At 31.6% G+C, this 19,939-nt stretch overlaps 1 protein-coding gene across 1 annotated transcript; it reads left to right on the top strand.

Moving 5' to 3' along the window:
- Nucleotides 1-341: 341 nt before the first annotated feature.
- On the top strand, nucleotides 342-18,797 carry LOC143077040 (uncharacterized). Its single transcript, XM_076252930.1, has 3 exons — nucleotides 342-421; nucleotides 12,173-12,437; nucleotides 13,047-18,797. Exons 2-3 carry the CDS (start codon nucleotides 12,222-12,224, stop codon nucleotides 14,607-14,609), a joined length of 1,779 nt encoding a protein of 592 aa, XP_076109045.1. The 5' UTR covers nucleotides 342-421; nucleotides 12,173-12,221; the 3' UTR covers nucleotides 14,610-18,797.
- The last annotated feature ends 1,142 nt before the right edge of the window (nucleotides 18,798-19,939 follow it).

Below are 19,939 nucleotides of genomic sequence, written 5' to 3'. Positions count from 1 at the left end.
AATTCCTTGACAAAATACACGAAAGTTGCAGGTAATAGTAATAACACAATTTTGTCAACTTTCGCAGGACATTATTCTAATTTCACACAGAATTTGTGTTGGGTCATCCTTTTGGGTAAATTGGACCAAGGATTTGTATATAATTATGAAAAACTTATTTGGACAGTCATTATGTTTAAGAAAAGGATTTACTTTAAGAAGAGCAGATATTTAAAAAAAAATAATACTGTGCTTTTTCCGAGTTGTGAACTTTAAATAAAGGGATACAGTAGACACACTACAAATATCTATCTGAAGTCCTCTGAAGGTTCCAGATTTAACTTCGTTTCATAAACGAAAATCTGTAATTTTATAAACACAAGAACTTTCCAAGATGGTCACTTTCGAAGAAAACTTCACGTCAAATATTTAACATCTGAAGGTAACTAACGATTAATCTCACCTAGATACACTTAAATAATATCAGGATCAGGTTTGGAAATGAAGCACTTTATGTTTATGATGCTAGTTGTCCAAAAATAGGCAATTATCGACACACCCTTTAAGGCCTTTCCCCTTTTTGCAGACAGCTCTTCGTCACGTTAGTGATCTGACAGGCAATAATCATTAGTGTTAATGGAAAACTGGATTTGTAAGAAGAGATCACAATGAAGATTTAGAATTTAGATCTTCGTTAGGCAGTCCAATGAGTAATATAGTTGGAACTCTTAGCTTGACTGCACTAATTAATTTTTATTAGGCAGTGTTTTCTCCACTTCTTCTTGGATGGCATTCGGGTCCTTTCGCCCTCAAACATGTCAGACCTGCCAACTATCCTGATTTTCTCGGTATCATCCGGATTTTTATCCCTCAACCCGAATCCCGATATCGGGATCGTAAAACTAGTCAAAATCCCGATTTTCACCAAATATATCTGAAAAAAATATTGTTTACCGATTTTGAGGTTTTTCTGATCAATTTAAAAAAATCTATAATTTTACCTGGGGACATATTATGACAAGTTAACGACTACGCTAATCAACAGTCACAACAGGTGTCATAATTAGTGGTTGTATGTAATCAGATTACCTAATGGGTCGTAACAGTCCTCAAAATTAATTTGTATAGGATACACAAATTTGGTCAAACAGCCTTTTAATTTTAATCAATTTATCGTACAAGCACAATTTGCAAGATTTGCCGTAGTTCCACAACAAAATCATATTTAGTTGAAAGATGAGAACTGTAATGAATTCTCAAGAAAACATCGTTTATCTTGAAATCCGTTTAATTTTTGAAACCAGATGTCATGTGTCTGTTGATTTAAAATCGACGCCATTTTGTATTCACTTTACTGTGTTGCTGTATAAGCCTCCGCAGGTAAGAGCACCTCTGAATACAAAGAAAGATAACTCAAATTTTATCCATTTTCTCATTGATAATGATAGGACCATAAGCAAGACTAAATCCAAATCTGTCTTCATCCATCTAACTTAAGAACATGCAGTTTTAGGTCTTTTGAGTCAAGGTTCATAGATAAGAAGGTCTTTGGAGGGGGAAAAGGTGGGGGGTCTCTACTTTGAATCCTTTATTTTTAATGCCATTTTTCTCTATTCTTCAGTTAGTTTGTCAATTTTATAATTTAATAGTACAAGAATCCTGCAATTAAAAGAAATCAAGACCTACAAGCTCATCATTAGTATACCAAAAGAAAAAAGAAGGGAACTTAGACTATTTTAGGAGTAAAAAACAATGCACACAGAAAAGTTGCTAAAATTGTAACCCTTAAAAATCTGGTCGTGCGCTAAATGCCCCATGGAGATTTTCAAAAGTTGGCAGGTCTGACATGTCCGCAACCATTTTTGTTTGCTCCATTTCACATTTAGACCTTACAAGTTCGCACTTAAAGTCTGTTCCCCCTTTACACATTTGCACCGTTTGGCGTTATTGACATTATATTGGTATTGTCAAGGATTTGTATCCTACCGTAGTCTAAAATCTTTCATCTTGTTGGTTCATTTGGACTTTGTTATTGTACTTATCACACAGGAAAACTCGTCATTGACATCACTACGCTAATACCAGGGTTCAAAATTAGTGCAGAATACTTTTTTTTTCTACTCTTCTAATGTGTCTAAATAAAACAGTTCTCTAGATATTTTTTCATTGTTATTCAAAAATACAGTACATAGATACCAATTTTATAATGGGTTTTTCAAACCTGACTCCTGAATGCCTAAAAACATTTCAAAACTTCACAAAATCCCACTTCCGGACTCCATTGCTTTGTGTACATTCCATTCAGCGTCATTATTGACATTTATCTCAGTGTTCTCCCTAGGCCGTTTTAGTGCCGCGATTTTCAGCGCTATTACAAGTTCTATTGCACTGACCGCAGCGCTATCCATATATTTTTTTCATATAAATTTTCGTAATTTTTCAAATTTCCCCCTTATTTTCACTTCGGATCACATGATCGACTGGTTTACTATTTCTGATGATTTATTTCCGTTGTATTAAGTATCTCCGCGGGACCAGTCTAATAAATTTTACAAAATGGCGACTTTTAAAGATGAAAATAAACAAAGATTTCAACATTGACATCTATTGTTTTAATTGATAGAATATATAGAGGCATATATGCAGTCAGGGGTGGTACTTAAACAAGTGATTTCAAAATCACTTCTTTGAGTGATTTTGGCTGTGAATTATTTAAAATTTTTGCACAGACTTTTCAAAATCACTGAAACAAGTAATTTGAGAAGTTAAAATTTAATCACTTCAATAAGTGTTTATAACATTTTTTGGATATTTTTCCCACAAGCTTGATTTTTTTATTGGTAAAAAGACCAGAATTCCATTGAAAAAAACAACTATGTACATGCAGAAATCGTCATTTGCTTGATAAGCCTGCCAGTGTTTACAGTTTATTTGAATATGCAAAAACTGGAATAATTTGTAGATCAGGACATAACCTTAAAATAAATCATTCTAATTCTAAAGAAAACCAATCAGGTCACCTAATACTGTTGACCTTTGTCTGGTAGTAAGAGTAGTTAATGAATATTTGATTACAGAACAATTCCCAAGGGTACTTTTATAAGCTTTAGGCACTAACTTACTGCCCAAGCCCACTGGTGAAATTGATATCAAAAGATAAAGGGATAATTGATTTATGTAGGAAAATTATAGAAAAGTTTGTGAAAATATGGAAAATCAATGAAATTAGCATTTGAAGATCAAAGAAAACACCAAAATCACTTAAATAGGTGATAACTGAATATAAAAAATCACTGAAATAGGTGATAATGAAATCACTTGTTTAAGTAGCACCCCTGACTGATATGAATAAAATGAGATGAAATAAATTTACCACATTTGCTGACGACACTCAAAATTTTGTTGAACAAAGTTTGAGAACAAACGATGATTTTAAAAACGATTAAACACAGGGGTTTGTTACAATTTGCCGGTCTTACTATCCATACGAACCTTGAAAATGAGCAAATCTTTGAAGTATTAATTATAACCTTTTCAAACTAATCATTGGTAAGGCAGCAATTCTACAGTAATAAATTTTACCATTTGAAAACAATTGAGAGGATATATGATTAGAAAAACAAACCCCAAGCTGGTCCGGGACCACAATTGTCGTCCCTTGATTTTCGTTGTTCACAAATATAGTCCCTAGTGTTGGCAGTGGATTACCTGCCAATATTTTTCATACCCCTTCCAAATTTATTTCTCCATGTTTTCTGCCTCAAATTGGAAGTAGGGGGTGAAATTACACTGTAAAAAAATTTGGGTCCAGAATTTTAAAGGAAAGTAGTGATTTGGTCCAGCTGGAAAAGGTTAAAAATTAGCACTTCGGAAGCTGTCAAAAGATTTCAAGACGCCCAAAACATAAAATTGTCCATATTTTGAGTTAGAGCTGATGAAGTTTTCTATAATTTTGATATAATTTGTCCCAAAAGTAGTACAACACACTGTAAAAATTTCATTGAGAAAGCGCAGGTGGGATTTTTTTAATTTTCATTTATGTTCTGAAAGAAATGCACTACGAATTAATTGTGTTCTCGGACCTAAGAGATGAAATCTGTAAATATAGAATCTGTACTTTGGCAACTTCCCTGAATTATTTGATGGTGATAATTTGTCAAATAGCATGAAACTAAAGGATTGAAACATTTATTTTATAGAATTTCTGCAAAAATGACCAATTTTGGTATTTTATGGTCAAAATAGGCATTTTATAGCTTTTTCAATGTTGATGCATAAATTGCATCCTGACTTTCTATCTGACAGGTTTTTATGTGTCAATATTTGTGTTTCTATGCCTTTATCCAGTTCAATTACTTATTTATAAACTCTGAATCTACACAAAAGAAGGTTATCTCAGACAATATGTGCAAAATGTGTTGTATAAATGACCCTTGCCTAAGGGAGGACATCAAAAGTTCAATGTAGGATAAAAAACTTAATTCACATAGTTTTTTCGCTGACCCCCCTACCCCCCTTCTTAACTTAATTTGGGAAAAATTGATTTACCTATGTGGATATATGTAAAATCGATTTTAGATTAACAAAACTTGCAGCAATGTTGACCCCCCCACCCCCAAACTATTCGATTTAAGTTTTTTATCCTACATCGATCTTTTGATGTCGTCCCTAACGCCCTGTTTGGAAGAAGTCAAAAGTGGGGAGCTTGGTAAATAAAAGTTGGTCCATAATAAAGACCTTACTAAATTTGTATAAAAAGCACTTTATTATGTCTATTGTACCTGTTTCATTTCACATAATATCTTAATTTTCTTCTGTAGAATAGCAAGTGGTTCAAAGATAAGCCTGTTGACACTAAAATTGCATGCAAGTTATTCACTAAAAAGGCAAAAATCTTTGTATCAGACCATACTGTCTGCAAGAAAAGTTAAATGCAACAGTATTTTTGTGCTCAGATTTGTTGTATCATGTCACATGAGTATAGAAATGATAAAAAAAGACACAATTTTGTATTTCTTATAGCCTCAATATGCATTTTTTAATGTAAATATGTGGCACGGCCTAAATTGACCATGTTGACTCTAAATTATTTACAGTCTTACTTGGCCTAAGACCCTTTTATACTAATATGATATGTTATTTGTAACTTTTCTTTCCATTTAAAGTACATTCAATACATATGTAAGGATTATTTATAACCAAAAAGCTTCACAAATTTAAAATTACTGGAAAAAATTACATCTTTATGTAAGGCCACCCTTCATTGAAAAACCTTGATTTTTAGGTGCAGGCTCATATAAATTTGACTTTTGAATACATTTTTAATTATGCTGAGTCTGACAAATAAAATGAGTACTCTATTGCATTTAATACATGATAATTGATATATTAAGGCATTTAAAAAGTATGTTTTTGCAATTTTTTAATTTTTAATGCCCCAAATGTTGATAGTTGAAATTTTTCAATTTTAACGTCAAAATTTAACACGCAAAGTTGAGTATAGAATTAAACATACTGTCTATAATATATCTCCTATTGCTATGAAACCTTGTAAGCAGTGTTATAATTTATTAAGCTTTAATCATACCAAGTTTTATTAAGATTGGTCAACTCCTTCTATCCTATTAGGTCCGGGACCACAATTGTCATCCCTTGATTTTTGTTGTTCACGAATATAGTCCCTAGTGTTGACAGTGGGTTACCTGCCAATATTTTTCATACCCCTTCCAAATTTATTTCTCCATGTTTTATGCCTCAAATTGGAAGTAGGGGGTGAAATTACACTGTAAAAAAATTTGGGTCCAGAATTTTAAAGGAAAGTAGTGATTTGGTCCAGCTGGAAAAGGTTAAAAATTAGCACTACGGAAGCTGTCAAAAGATTTTAAGACGCCCGAAACATAAAATTGTCCATATTTTGAGTTAGAGCCGATGAAGTTTTCTATAATTTTGATATAATTTGTCCCAAAAGTAGTACAACTGTACAACACACTGTAAAAATTTCATTGAGAAAGCGCAGGTGGGATTTTTTTAATTTTCATTTATGTTCTAAAAGAAATGCACTACGAATTAATTGTGTTCTCGGACCAGCTGATACGACTTGAGAAATTCACTTTCTCGATGTCCAGCTTGGATGAAGCCATTTGAATGTTATATAACGTTAAGGTCAGAAAAATTACAAATCATTATGCTAAAAAATGTCAATTCCTGTCAAACGTCGTAAGGTTAACAGTACACTGCTACAGTGGGTTACAAAACCAAATACAGAAGCTGACAATGAATGACTTTATAATTTGTTGGTCCTACATGTTTTGCAACACCACCTGTTAGTGATAAGAAATCTTCACATAGGCAGTCTGGTATAGACCCATCATGGAAAAAACAACATTTCTACAGACTTACCCATGAAGTACTCCTTAAAACCTTTTCTCACTTAAACTAAATGTACCTAGTGTTTTTATCTCAATATAAAAATAAAATAAAAAATGTAAAAATTAAAAGTCCAATATAAATTGTTAAGTTTATAAAAAAGTAGAGAAAAATTGAAATTAATTTTAAAAAGCAACCTCAATCAGGCATGCGCCATAATGTAATCTTCAAAATGTTGATGGTTTTCTGCAACTAAAGAAGAAGACTTCTCCTTGGGTTTTATACACAGATAATATGAGGATTATATGAATTTACAATGGACAAAAAAAGACTTTTCTTCTATCCTGTCTATACCCATACAATAAGTAAATAACATAAGAAAACAAAGGGGTAACTTCCATGAGCATGATGAGGACATCATTACAAGAGAAAACATCAATAGCATAGTATAAGAAAAACACATAACAAATCAATTACAAACCAACCGTGCGCCGCGACAAAGTTATAGAGAATTGTCGAAAACCACACTCTTACCACAGTGCTATCCAAAAATCCTGGGGAAAACACTGAATCTTGTGGCAGACAAAACAGGCCAAGCAAAATTGTATTTGTAAAAATATCAAAATGACAAGCACCTTACGTCTTAAGGGATTTTCCTACAAAAAAAACCCATCTAAAATAAAAGGAGAACTTTGGGAAAAAACGATGTTCATTCATATTTTTCAGGAATATAGACATGATAGAGTAGGTTAATAAAAAACGATTTACATTTATTTTTCATAAAATTTTTTTTTCATTCAATACAAAAAGATCAATATTCTGACCATTATACGAAATATAATTTATTTGGTATACATGTACATATAAAAAAATATCTAATAATTCAACAGGAAATTGAATACAAATTTGGCATGAACATGTAGGTTGGGATCGACCTGGGAAGCGAACATGAGAGGTGCGAACGTGTACTGTAAAAAAATATGGAAGACTATCAACAACGAACCTGATACCATTTGGATGCCTCTTGTAGTTTAATTTGGAATCTGGAGCTATACCCCCAAAATCACACTCACTTATATTCTTGTTTGACCTCTTTCTATTTTCCACCCCACTTGTGCACCCTGGATACCCAGTTACATTTGCATTTGTTGTCAAGCCTGTGACTTTTGACCCACAAGGGAGACATATCAATCCTACATTCTGTTTTCGTATTTCTTAAAATATCCTGGACTTCCATCAAACCAGCTTGTTTATGATCATATTAAAGATAGTATCCAAACAATTTTTTTTTTTCTCTTAAAAATGGATTTAGTTTTTCTGCCAGTGATGAACATTACATTGACTGTGTGATTAAAGATATTAAAATTTTAATAACTTTCTTAAACTATTCTGGATTTGTACCAAACTTGGACCAAAGCTTGTTTGTGACATGTATGATCAAAAGCAAGTATCTAGAAGGAAATTTTGTAAAAATTTAATTCCTGTTTTTGTATATTACGTATGCTTATTATCTTAAAGTGGTTTTTGTCGAGCCTGCAACTTTTGTTGCAGAAAGCTCGACATAGGGATAGTGATCCGGCGGCGGCGGCGGTGTTAGCTAACTTGTTAAAAGCTTTATATTTCAGAAGGTGAAAGACCTGGATGCTTCACACTTTGTATATAGATGCCTCATGTTACGAAGTTTCCGTCAGTCACATGTCCAAGGTCCTTGACCTCATTTTCATGGTTCAGTGACCATTTGAAAAAAAAGTTCAGATTTTTTGTAATGTTGAATTCTCTCTTATTATAAGTAATAGGATAACTATATTTGATATGTGCGTACCTTGAAAGGTCCTCATGTCTGTCAGACAGTTTTCACTTGACCTCGACCTCATTTCATGGATCAGTGAACAAGGTTAAGTTTTGGTGGTCAAGTCCATATCTCAGATACTATAAGCAATAGGGCTAGTATATTCGGTGTATGGAAGGACTGTAAGGTGTACATGTCCAACTGGCAGGTGTCATCTGACCTTGACCTCATTTTCATGGTTCAGTGGTTATAGTTAAATTTTTGTGTTTTGGTCTGTTTTTCTCATACTGTATGCAATAGGTCTACTATATTTGTTGTATTGAATGATTGTAAGGTGTAGCTATCTAGCGGGCAGATGTCATGTGACCTTGACCTCATATTCATGGTTCAGTGGTCAAAGTTAAGTTTTTGAGTTTTGGTCTTTTTATCTAATACTATATGCCATAGGTCATCTATATTTGGTGTATGGAAATATTTTATGATCTTTATGTCAGTCGCGCAGGTTTTATTTGACCCTGACCTCATTTTCACGGTTCATTACACAGTGTTAAGTTTTTGTGTTTTGGTCTATTTTTCTTCAACTATAAGTAATAGGTCAACTATATATGTTGTATAGAAGCATTGTTAGCTGTACATGTCTGCCTGGCATGGTTCATTTGACCTTGACCTCATTTTCAAGGTTCTTTTTATCTAATACTATATGCCATAGGTCAACTATATTTGGTGTATGGAAATATTTTATGATCTTTATGTCAGTCCTGCAGGTTTTATTTGACCGTGACCTCATTTTCACGGTTCATTGCACAGTGTTAAGTTTTTGTGTTTTGGTCTATTTTTCTTAAACATGTTAAACTATAAGTAATGGGTCAACTTTATATGTTGTATAGAAGCATTGTTAACTGTACATGTCTGCCTGTCATGGTTCATCTGACCTTGACCTCATTTTCAAGGTTCATTGGTCTTTGTTTAGTTATCTTGGTTAATGTTAAGTTTATGTGACAGTTGTATTAAAGCTTAGCTTTATACTTAGGACTATCAACATAATATCAATGATTAGTATAGAAGGCGAGACATTTCAGCGTGTTCACTCTTGTACTAAAACTCTGTGTAGAATAAGAAAAACATCTAAACTGTATGAATTGTATCCATGACTGAAGTACAAGATAACGTCATAAGTAAACGACGTTAGATTTACAACAATGGTTTATTCCATCATTAAGCCAACATTTTCATTAAGTAATTAATCAGTTTATTATCAGCTCAAATATTTTTTTCCATGCTGAGATTTCTGATTACCCTTGCATCTGGTTTGTTATTTTTATTTATTCAGAAATTGATAAACAACAATGTAAATATATTATAATAATATAAATTTACATTTCTTTATATTGATTACAGCTCATTATCATAATTACTATTCTTACTGTTAAACACAGCTTGTAACTTGTATTTGAACCTTTATTGAAAGTGAATAATTTTACAAATTAGTTCATTTAAACATGCATAATCTGTACATGTGCTGTTAGAAAAAAAATCCAAAAAAAAAATCATAGTTTAACTATTTGAATGCATTATTTTTCTGAGAGAGTTTTTATCACATGGTATCCTGATGATGCACTTATCATGCTTTTTTATATACCTTGTCTCTATAGTAACTATTAGTGTATTTATGGATGTACAGTTAAGTCAAGGAACAATGAGTTCGTGCACATGAATGCATGAAGACACAAAGAATAATAAAAAAAAATAGATTTCAACCATGTGGGTTTACTGGGTTAAACTGTCTTCAACAAAAGCCAAGGTTGTATATAATATATATGTGTGTTATATATGTTGAAAATCTAAATCATATCTCAACAGTCTAGAAAAGTTGTAAAATTAAAATTAAACAGACTTGATAAACGATAATCTGCCATAGGCACCTAATTACCTTAGCTTAAGGACATAAAAAACATGGATGACTATAAACAACGGACATGAGAACTGAACATCAGCATGAATAAAACAAATTATCAATGTTCTTCAATTTTTTTATACGACCGCAAAATTTGAAAAATTTTTCGTCGTATATTGCTATCACGTTGGCGTCTGCGTCGTCGTCGTCGTCGTCGTCGTCGTCGTCCGAATACTTTTAGTTTTCGCACTCTAACTTAAGTAAAAGTGAATGGAAATCTATGAAATTTTAACACAAGGTTTATGACCACAAAAGGAAGGTTGGTATTGATTTTGGGAGTTTTGGTCCCAACATTTTAGGAATTAAGGGCCAAAAAGGGCCCAAATAAGCATTTTCTTGGTTTTCGCACTATAACTTTAGTTTAAGTTAATAGAAATCTATGAAATTTTGACACAAGGTTTATGACCACAAAAGAACGGTTGGGATTGATTTTGGGAGTTTTGGTTTCAACAGTTTAGGAATTAGGGGCCAAAAAAGGGCCCAAATAAGCATTATTCTTGGTTTTCGCACAATAACTTTAGTTTAAGTAAATAGAAATCAATGAAATTTAAACACAATGTTAATGACTACAAAAGGAAGGTTGGTATTGATTTTGGGAGTTGAGGTCCCAACAGTTTAGGAATTAGGGGCCAAAAAGGGACCCAAATAAGCATTTTTCGTGGTTTTCGCACCATAACGTTAGTATAAGTAAATAGAAATCTATGAAATTTAAACACAAGGTTTATGACCATAAAAGGAAGGTTGGTATTGATTTTGGGAGTTTTGGTCCCAACAGAATAAGGGGCCCAAAGGGTCCAAAATTAAACTTTGTTTGATTTCATCAAAATTGAATAATTGGGGTTCTTTGATATGCCGAATCTAACTGTCATGACTGTGTATGTAGATTCTTAACTTTTGGTCCCGTTTTCAAATTGGTCTACATTAAAGGTCCAAAGGGTCCAAAATTAAACTTAGTTTGATTTTGACAAAAAATGAATCAGTTAGGTTCTTTGATATGCTGAATCTAAAAATGTACTTAGATTCTTGATTATTGGCCCAGTTTTCAAGTTGGTCCAAATCGGGGTCCAAAATTAAACTTTGTTTGATTTCATCAAAAATTGAATAAATGGGGTTCTTTGATATACCAAATCTAACTGTGTATGTAGATTCTTCATTTTTGGTCCTGTTTTCAAATTGGTCTACACTAAAGTCCAAAGGGTCCAAAATTAAACTTAGTCTGATTTTAACAAAAAATTGAAATTTTGGGGTTCTTTGATATGCTGAATCCAAAAATGTACTTAGATTTTTTATTATGGGCCCAGTTTTCAAGTTGGTCCAAATCAGGATCTAAAATTATTATATTAAGTATTGTGCAATAGCAAGTCTTTTCAATTGCACAGTATTGCGCAATGGCAAGAAATATCTAATTGCACAATATTGTGAAATAGCAATTTTTTTTTTAATTAGAGTTATCTTTCTTTGTCCAGAATAGTAAGCAAGAAATATCTAATTGCAAAATATTGTGCAATAGCAAGATTTTTTTTAAATTGGAGTTATCTTTCTTTGTCCAGAATCAACTTAAATCTTTGTTATATACAATATACAATGTATATTTACTTTTTACTACCAACTGATAAATTAAAATAATCTTTACCATTCAGTGATAACAAGCAGTTTTTTTACATCTTAATATTTTATGATGTATTTAAATGAGTAGTTATTGTTGCAAACTCCATTAGAAATTTTAATTGAGATTAGTTTTGGAATAAGGGAAAGGGGGATGTGATTAAAAAAATTGGGTTCAATTTTTCTCATTTGAAATTTCATTAATAAAAAAGAAATTTTCTTCAAACATTTTTTTGAGAGGATTAATATTCAACAGCATAGTGAATTGCTCTAAGAGAAAACAAAAATTTTAAGTTCATTAGAACACATTCATTCTGTGTCAGAAACATATGCTGTGTCAACTATTTAATCACAATCCAAATTTAGAGCTGAATCCAGCTTGAATGTTGTGTCCATACTTGCCCCAACCGTTCAGGGTTCAACCTCTGCGGTCGTATAAAGCTACGCCCTGCGGAGCATCTGGTTTTATACCATTGTAGGTAACAGAGAAGTTTTCTAGCTTCATTTTCGCCTTTCGATACTAAGTAGATGACCATGGCTGACGATGCAGGACACAAAGCCATGTTGTATTTCTTGGAGATATTGATGAATAGCGCAACACCCTATACCATCAGTCAGTTAGCAGGGCGCTTTGGAAGTCGTAACTTTACACCAGACATGCGACAATGTGCAGGTGGGAATGAAGCTGGTTTAAAGAAATTCCTACAAAAATATCCATCTTTATTTGCAGTGAATGGAAATTTAGTAAGTTTTGGCCTATATGGTATTTAGTAAAAGGCTGTTACCTTTGCTCGATTGGGTAGATTTTTAAGGAAGGATAAATATTCTGTTTCTTATTTCTTTTCAGTTAAATTTTGAAATGACTTGTCTAGCTTCTATTAAAATATTGATAACTATTCCTGTTTTAGTGTTTAATATAATATGAAAATAACTGTAGTATTGTTGTTAAAAGACAATTATACAATATAAGGAAACAAATAGTACAAAAGAAAAAGAAAAAAAACATTGGTATTTAAAACATGTACATGTAGAAAAAAATGGAGCAGTTGGGTATTCTTTCTTGTACTAATTATGTTGAGGGAGATCAGTACATACCTAGACTGAACCAATACAAATAGCTTATGACATCATTTAAATCACCAAGTATTCAAGAAAACACAGAAACTTATTGTTATATACAGGTACAGGAAATCAACTTTAACATGTTTAATAGTATAATTGCTGTTGACATGCATGCTTTTATAAACCTTCCCTATTTAATAATCTTGAACATAAAATTTAGAATGGAATAGAATGCATATATTTTGTATCCTTGATTAAATATTGACTTATAACTTTGGTATTGTGTTTCAGGTTAGTTTGAATGACGGAAGTAACGATCTTGGAAAGTCTAATTTTCGAGAAAGCAGCCCTGCATCATCAAATCCCCAAGAAGTATCTACTGAAACTGAAGCAGTTCAGTATTTTCGCAGCAAAATGCTCAAAAAAGGAGAACAATGGATGGCAACAGCAAGTCTAGCTGGACATTTATCACAAGCTCCTCCAGATATCAGAGAATGTGTTGGCCCACAGAATGAGTTTAAACAGTGGATACTTAGGCATCCACTGATATTTGAAATTAAAGGTGACATGGTTGGCCTAAAAGACAATATAACATACAGTGCTGTGAATCCTAATGCCGAACCATTTCTTGAAGACAGTGCCTTAACCTCTCGTTTTAACCAAGAAAGAGATCAATTATTATTACAGAGTACACCTAAATTAAAGAAAAGGCCTAAATCTTTAGATATGTTGGAACCTAGGTCCCCACTGATGTCACCAAGATCACCTGCCATAAAAAGTGCAATTACCCCAGGTAGTGCAAAATCCGGCCCAACAGAAATGACAGCAAACCAGTACAAGGCTGTCATGTTTATTAAAGGCATAATAGAAAAGAAAGGTGATATGAAATTATGCAGTTTAACTGGACATTTTAGTCAAGCTCCTGAAAGTTTAAGAAATACAATTGGATGGACAAAACAAGATTTAGAAAAATTTCTTCTGTCACATGCAAATATATTTGTTGTAGCAGATGATGAGACAGTTTCTGTAATTAAAAATGCTCGTCTAAATGTTTTCATCACAGGCAGCAGACCACAAGCAAGTCCAAAACCAACTGTTACTGGAAGGAAAGGCCGTATTTATCATGTTGCAAAACTCTGGGGTATCATTGATCTTGGCCGTCATGAACATGTATTCATCGATCGGTCAATATTTGGGAAACACATCGATGATTTGAACAAATTGCTGCACGTTGGAGAAATGTGCTGCTTTGATGCAATTCCTGCTCCTAAAGGCAGTCGTGCAAGATGGCGAGCAATAAAAGTATGGAAAGAGCATGAATCCATCGAGGACTTGATTGAAAAGGTAGCTACACAATTACAGTTGCCATTGGATGGTATACCATTTAAAGAGCCTCCAAGTCCCCTCACAAACATTGATGAAGAGATGCGACAAATAATTCCCGAACTGAATGACAGTACTATTGCATGCACCCCAGTCAGTGTTGGAGGTGTCAACTATGCTTTTGGCGATGCAGCACCAAGTGGAGCAGGAATCGTTCCAGTCTGGAATTTCAAACATGCTGAATTGGCAGGTCTTAGAGATGTTGATGATTTAGATCTAAGTGATGAGGGAGAATCTCCAAGTTTATCCATGGTAGCAGAGCGTTATTACATGAACCGTTCAGTACTAGGAGACAGTCCCCGAGATGATGAGGATGAAAGCACAACTAAGGCAAATAATGGTACAGTAAATGGTGAAGTTGGACAGGAGGGAAAATCAGAAAATACTCAGAAGAAAACATCAGAAATGGGATGTCAAACTATTGTTACAGGGGAGGTTCTAGCAACTCAGCTATTTCATGAAGAATTTTAAGAGTTCTTCATTTTATGCAATATTTTGTCAATAGTCAAGACTTGTTTTAAATGGTTTTGTGAAAGAACAGATACATAGTAACGTTTCATAATTGTTATACTAGTAACACAATATTAAATGCAGGTTTCCACCTTTACGACTTCTAATGTTCATATCTTACAATTGATTATGTAGATATTTATCTGTGTTCTTTCACAAAATCTGCCTTGTTTTAGGGATTGTTCTAAATATGCAATATCTTAATATGAACATATGTACATGCAAGACAGAAAAAAAAATAACACTTTTGATTAATGTTCACAAAATAGTTTGTAATTACAAAATCTGATGATTGATTTTGGAACTAAATATATATGATCATGATGATGGTGCCATCCTATTTATATTTTGAAATATGTTGCATTTTTGGAGATTCCTGCATCAAAATTGAGTGGGAACTGTGGAATAGTAATTGCTTCTGTGGATTTAGAATAATTTGTGATTGCTTTGGTTGATTTAGATGACGATTATGATAGCATGTTTGGATTTAGATTAAGTTTTTTGATTGCTTCAGTGGACGTAGATAAGTTTTGGTTAGGTTTTGTGACTGAATTATTAGTTTCCAGGTATTTTCTTCAGTCTGAGACAGTGAGGAATGTGTCATTTCTAGTGGTATGCTTTGTGATTTTGCCAATTTGATTTTGACTTAAATGTGTATAACTTACTGCCATATTGAAAGTAAAGTGCTTATAAAAGGTCACTACAAAATGTACCATTTTTATTTGAATTTTATCATGTTTATCATGCAGTCCTGTACAGTTTTTTCTTATAGATCTGAAGATATAAATACTTTCTGATTATTTTTTTCCAATTTTATATAAAAAAAAAAATATAATTTCAGAAATTACTGCACTGTTTTTGTTTATCCATTAGAATCAAAGTTTTCAAATTACTATTAGTATAAATATTTGAGGGGCTGGCTGGAATGACCAAATCAACATGATCTAGAGTGTATGCCCTTATGGTGTCTTAAAAGAATAATGCCAAGGATTGCAATGTTAACATGCAAGCAATTTGTTAACACACAAGGCAACAGTAACAGATTTTAAAAATATTTTGAAGTGTAATTTGAAAATGAAAATCTTGAAATAGCAGATAATGTAAAATTTGAAATAATAGACGGATGCATTAATTTAAAACTTTCTTCAAAATTTTATTATTTATTAAAGTGACTTTGTTCTCTATTTTTTTTGTGCTGGACATATTTATTATTATTAGTAGTACCTAAGTATATGCAATGAGATTTTTAATTGAACCATATTTATTATTGTGTAAATGGAATATATTTTATATAAGATATTTATATTTGTGTATTTTTTTAATCTTTGGTTTGTTGGGAAACTTCATCTTATTATGTAATCGGGTTATAAAACCAAAGAACAGAGATATGCAAAAAAGGAAAGATGGAATTTCTTCTAAAAAAGAAGTTTTTTTTATTGAAGTTGATTTTTGATTTTCTTTTTACAGATCTCTGTATATCACATGTAGAAAGAAAATCATGTTTAAATTTGATTGTCACCCTTTTTTAGGATAATGTTTGCTTATAAATTTTGTTCTTGTCCTTTTAGAAAACTGTAATGACAAATGATCTTTTTCAATTTATTCTATTTTATCAAATTTAACTTTTAAATGCAATTTAGTATTTGATTTAATATTTATGATTAAAAATGCAATTTGCAATATTTTATGACCTTTAATTCAAATGTCAAGTATATTCTATTTCTTTTAGTCTTCCTACTTGTGTTTTATGCTCAGGTTGCTGTCATCATGTCAGTTTTTAATGAAATTAAGGAGCAAATAATTGTTAATTGACCTAATTATAATTGTTAACGAAATGTTACATATCCATTTCAGATATCAGTATTATCACGTCATTTCTACGTACATTTTACTGCTATGATTCGTAAAGCATTTAGTAATTGTCTGTCTGTCTGTGTTCAAATAAAACACAATTTATTGTGTGAATTCGTCAAATTTGCATTGAGTGTGAATTTTATGAAAATTTTGTCATGTATTTGTTTTGGTAACATTTTATGTAAGTTCATCTATAGCATAATTTCTGTTATAAAAAAATGTTTGTAGCCTCTATGTTCATCAAGCATGTTCATCTTGTGTTAGTTCAAAATGTACTCAATAGAAACAAACATTAACTTTTAATACCTAAGCCTTTAAATTTCTTTGTGTAATTTTTGTGTTTTTAGTTTCAGCATGTATGTATGTAAATGCTATAGGGGTCATGGTAGTAAGATAAACTTTCGATATTTTTTCGGCTTAGATAGAATGGTCTATCATTTTCGTATTATAACTATTTTTCGATTCTGTTTGAAACAGAAATATTATACTAGTCATATAATTTTATCTGATTTTTGTTTTTAAGAAAAAATGACCAAACTATTTTATTTTATTTTGTTTTAGAATGTCATGCTTACGAATTTAGAGGTCTTTGAAAGAGTCATGACAATGATTTAAAAATAGAACTTTTCTTGGTAATGTTATGAAAATATCATGTGGAAGTGAAAAAGAAATAACCAGAAGAAAAAAGCTTGATATATATATTCTTTCCAAAATTGTTTGTGGCTTGGTTTGACTCTAAATTGCACATTCAGACTTTTTCTTTTGATATAAAAATCTGAAGACTTTGACTTTTCAATTGAAACTTAGTCTTTCCCTGAGATTGCAAGAAGTACAGAATCAGATAGTTTTGATAGCTACTATGAAAGGATTATGAGGTGGTAATAAAGACCCTGTGAATTTAAGGGTCTTAATTTGTCGATCTGGCCTTTCATAGGCCAGAATTTACTATTTGCTGGAAATGACAACTAAATTCATAAGCATGAAATTTTTCCTTATTTTTAATTTACTGAAAAACCATTGTTCCATGACTTGTTGCTTCTTTAATTTTATGTTTTTATTTAGATTTGTTATGTTTTTTTTTATTTTGTTTGTGATAAAATGTTATTAATATATTCACAATTATCTATCTTTATTTGATTAAAAAGATAACAACGATTCCAAAAATATAAATGATAAAAGACAACAAAAAATAAATTTGTGGGAAAAAACCCTCATTTATCAATCTATTTTTTATTAAGAAGCATTTTATTACAAATTTCATCCCTTTAATTTTCCACACTACTCTTGTTATGATATTAATTAAAACAGCTGTTCCAAAATAGGGCATTAACTTCATTCTTAAACACATTAGAATTGTTTGAAATATTTGTTTATGAGGTAAAGAATTTCATTTATTTTTTTATTTGTTCAGAATTTATGAAACAAATTTCACTGCAATACCATTGTCATGTTTGCATTGTGCAAATGATATCTTTTGAAACTTGCAAAAATGACGACCATTATATCTCAAACGGTTAGTGGATTCAAAACCTAATCCCTACCCTAAAGTTTTATTTATATCTAATTGTGTGTTGAATTGCACAGTTGGTGGTGCTGAGAGTTTGTAAATCCCATTTTGTTGATATACCTCAAACCTATTGTGTTTAGCTTTGTAAAGCATTACTGCTGTTGCAGGTATTTTTTTTTTATCATCGCCATTTCATATTTTGTGTTGATATTTTGCATAATCATCCGATAGTGTAAGATTTTAGAATTTTGAAGAATGAGAAGGATTTTTTCATCAATTATATATTTTTATGAATAAAAATGCCATCTTTAAAATAAAAATTGTGGTTGTGAAACTTTTTATAAAATTGGTTTGTGCTAACAAGGTTAAATTTTTAAATATTTAGAAATAATTTACCATATTTAATACTAATATATAATATTCTAAGGTATAAAACTTTATTTTTGTGCATGTAACCAAATTTTTATATCATAACCAACTTTAAAGTTGTATTTGTGTCCAGTTACATCATATTTTTATTTTTTGTATAAAAAGTTGTAAATTTCTTGGCTCATACAGTGTTTTGTGAAAATTGTTAGAGTAGGTAGGTATATTTGCAATTTTAAAAATCCTGATATTAAGAAACCACAGATTGTTGTCAGAATTTTCCAAAGTGTTGCACTTTATCATCAACTTCAACACATGAGTATTTTTTTCTTTGGCTGCGTTTTTTTTCACATTTTTTCCCACACTTTTGTCATTTAAAGGAATATATCTATTTCAAACAGAATAAACCTATAAAATAAAAAGTTTTCTCTTTATATTTACTACCCTTCAGCCACATCAATTTTTTTATATGGTTCAATAGAAAGAAGAAGATGTATGATAAGACAACTCTCCACAAGAGACACAGTAATTAACAACTATAGGGCCTTCAACAATGAGCATACCCCATACCAGAAAGTCAGCTATAAAAGACTACAAAATGAGATTTGTAAAACAATTCAAACATGAAAACTAATGTCCTAATTAATGTAAAAAAAATAAACAAAAAACAAATATGTAACACAGCAACAAACGACAACCACTGAGCTACAGGCTCCTGATCTGGGATAGGTGCCAACCCTTGTTTAACCTGGGACAGTGATGTAACAGTACAACATAGAACAAACTATTTTTTTAATAATAAGTTGAAAAAGGCTTAATTTATCAGATGGATACAAATAAAAATACATCTTAAAAATACAGTGAACATGGATGGGTACTTATACATCCCCACAACAAAAAGACACAAAGAACAGATATGAGAGGACTTACAGTTACTGAAAGCTGGTTCAAAGCCAATACCGGTAACAACAAATTAAAAAAATTGCATCTTAGACTAAAATATCAATCAGTACACATCCAACATCCAATGGATTTAGTGTAAAGTTCTCATATATGTATATATGTCTGCAGATATTATCCAATATTGACCTTATTTCATGGTTCATTAGTCACTATAACCTTTGGTTTGGCCTGTGATGAAAGCTGTTAAAGAATGCAAGACATAGGGATGCTAATCCAAAGTGGGCATAAACTATAAACAAGGTTCGAAGACCTGGATACTTGATGCAGATGTCTTTTAAAAGTTCTGAAATTTTCATCTGTTACATGTATGATCTTGCATCTTTTTCATGATTCATTTACGGATAGATTTTTATCATGTGAATTTCTGACATGAATTATTTGAGTACTAGATAGAGTTTACGGGTCCTTGCAAGTCTACATCTCCATTTAGCAGGGTCCATCTTACCTCACCATGACCTAATTTTCATGGTTCATTGGTTAATAAGATACTTTACTTACATATACTGAACCGCAAAAAAAGTCGTATTTTTCGAAAACCCATATTTTCAAATGCATTGAAATTAATATTTATGTATTTTGGTTTAGGTAAATAACCTTCAAA

Source organism: Mytilus galloprovincialis, chromosome 1 (genome assembly GCF_965363235.1).
Source record: "Mytilus galloprovincialis chromosome 1, xbMytGall1.hap1.1, whole genome shotgun sequence".
Lineage (NCBI taxonomy): Eukaryota > Metazoa > Mollusca > Bivalvia > Mytilida > Mytilidae > Mytilus > Mytilus galloprovincialis.
Note: the sequence above shows the minus strand (reverse complement) of the source record. Positions and strands in the feature narration are given on the sequence as shown.

What these genes read in the sequence shown, in the direction of transcription:
- LOC143077040 (XM_076252930.1), top strand. Translation starts at nt 12,222, where the DNA reads ATGACCATGGCTGACGATGCAGGACACAAAGCCATGTTGTATTTCTTG. An exon ending in TTGCAGTGAATGGAAATTTA is followed by an intron (nt 12,438 to 13,046) that starts GTAAGTTTTGGC and finishes ATTGTGTTTCAG; the next exon opens with GTTAGTTTGAATGACGGAAG.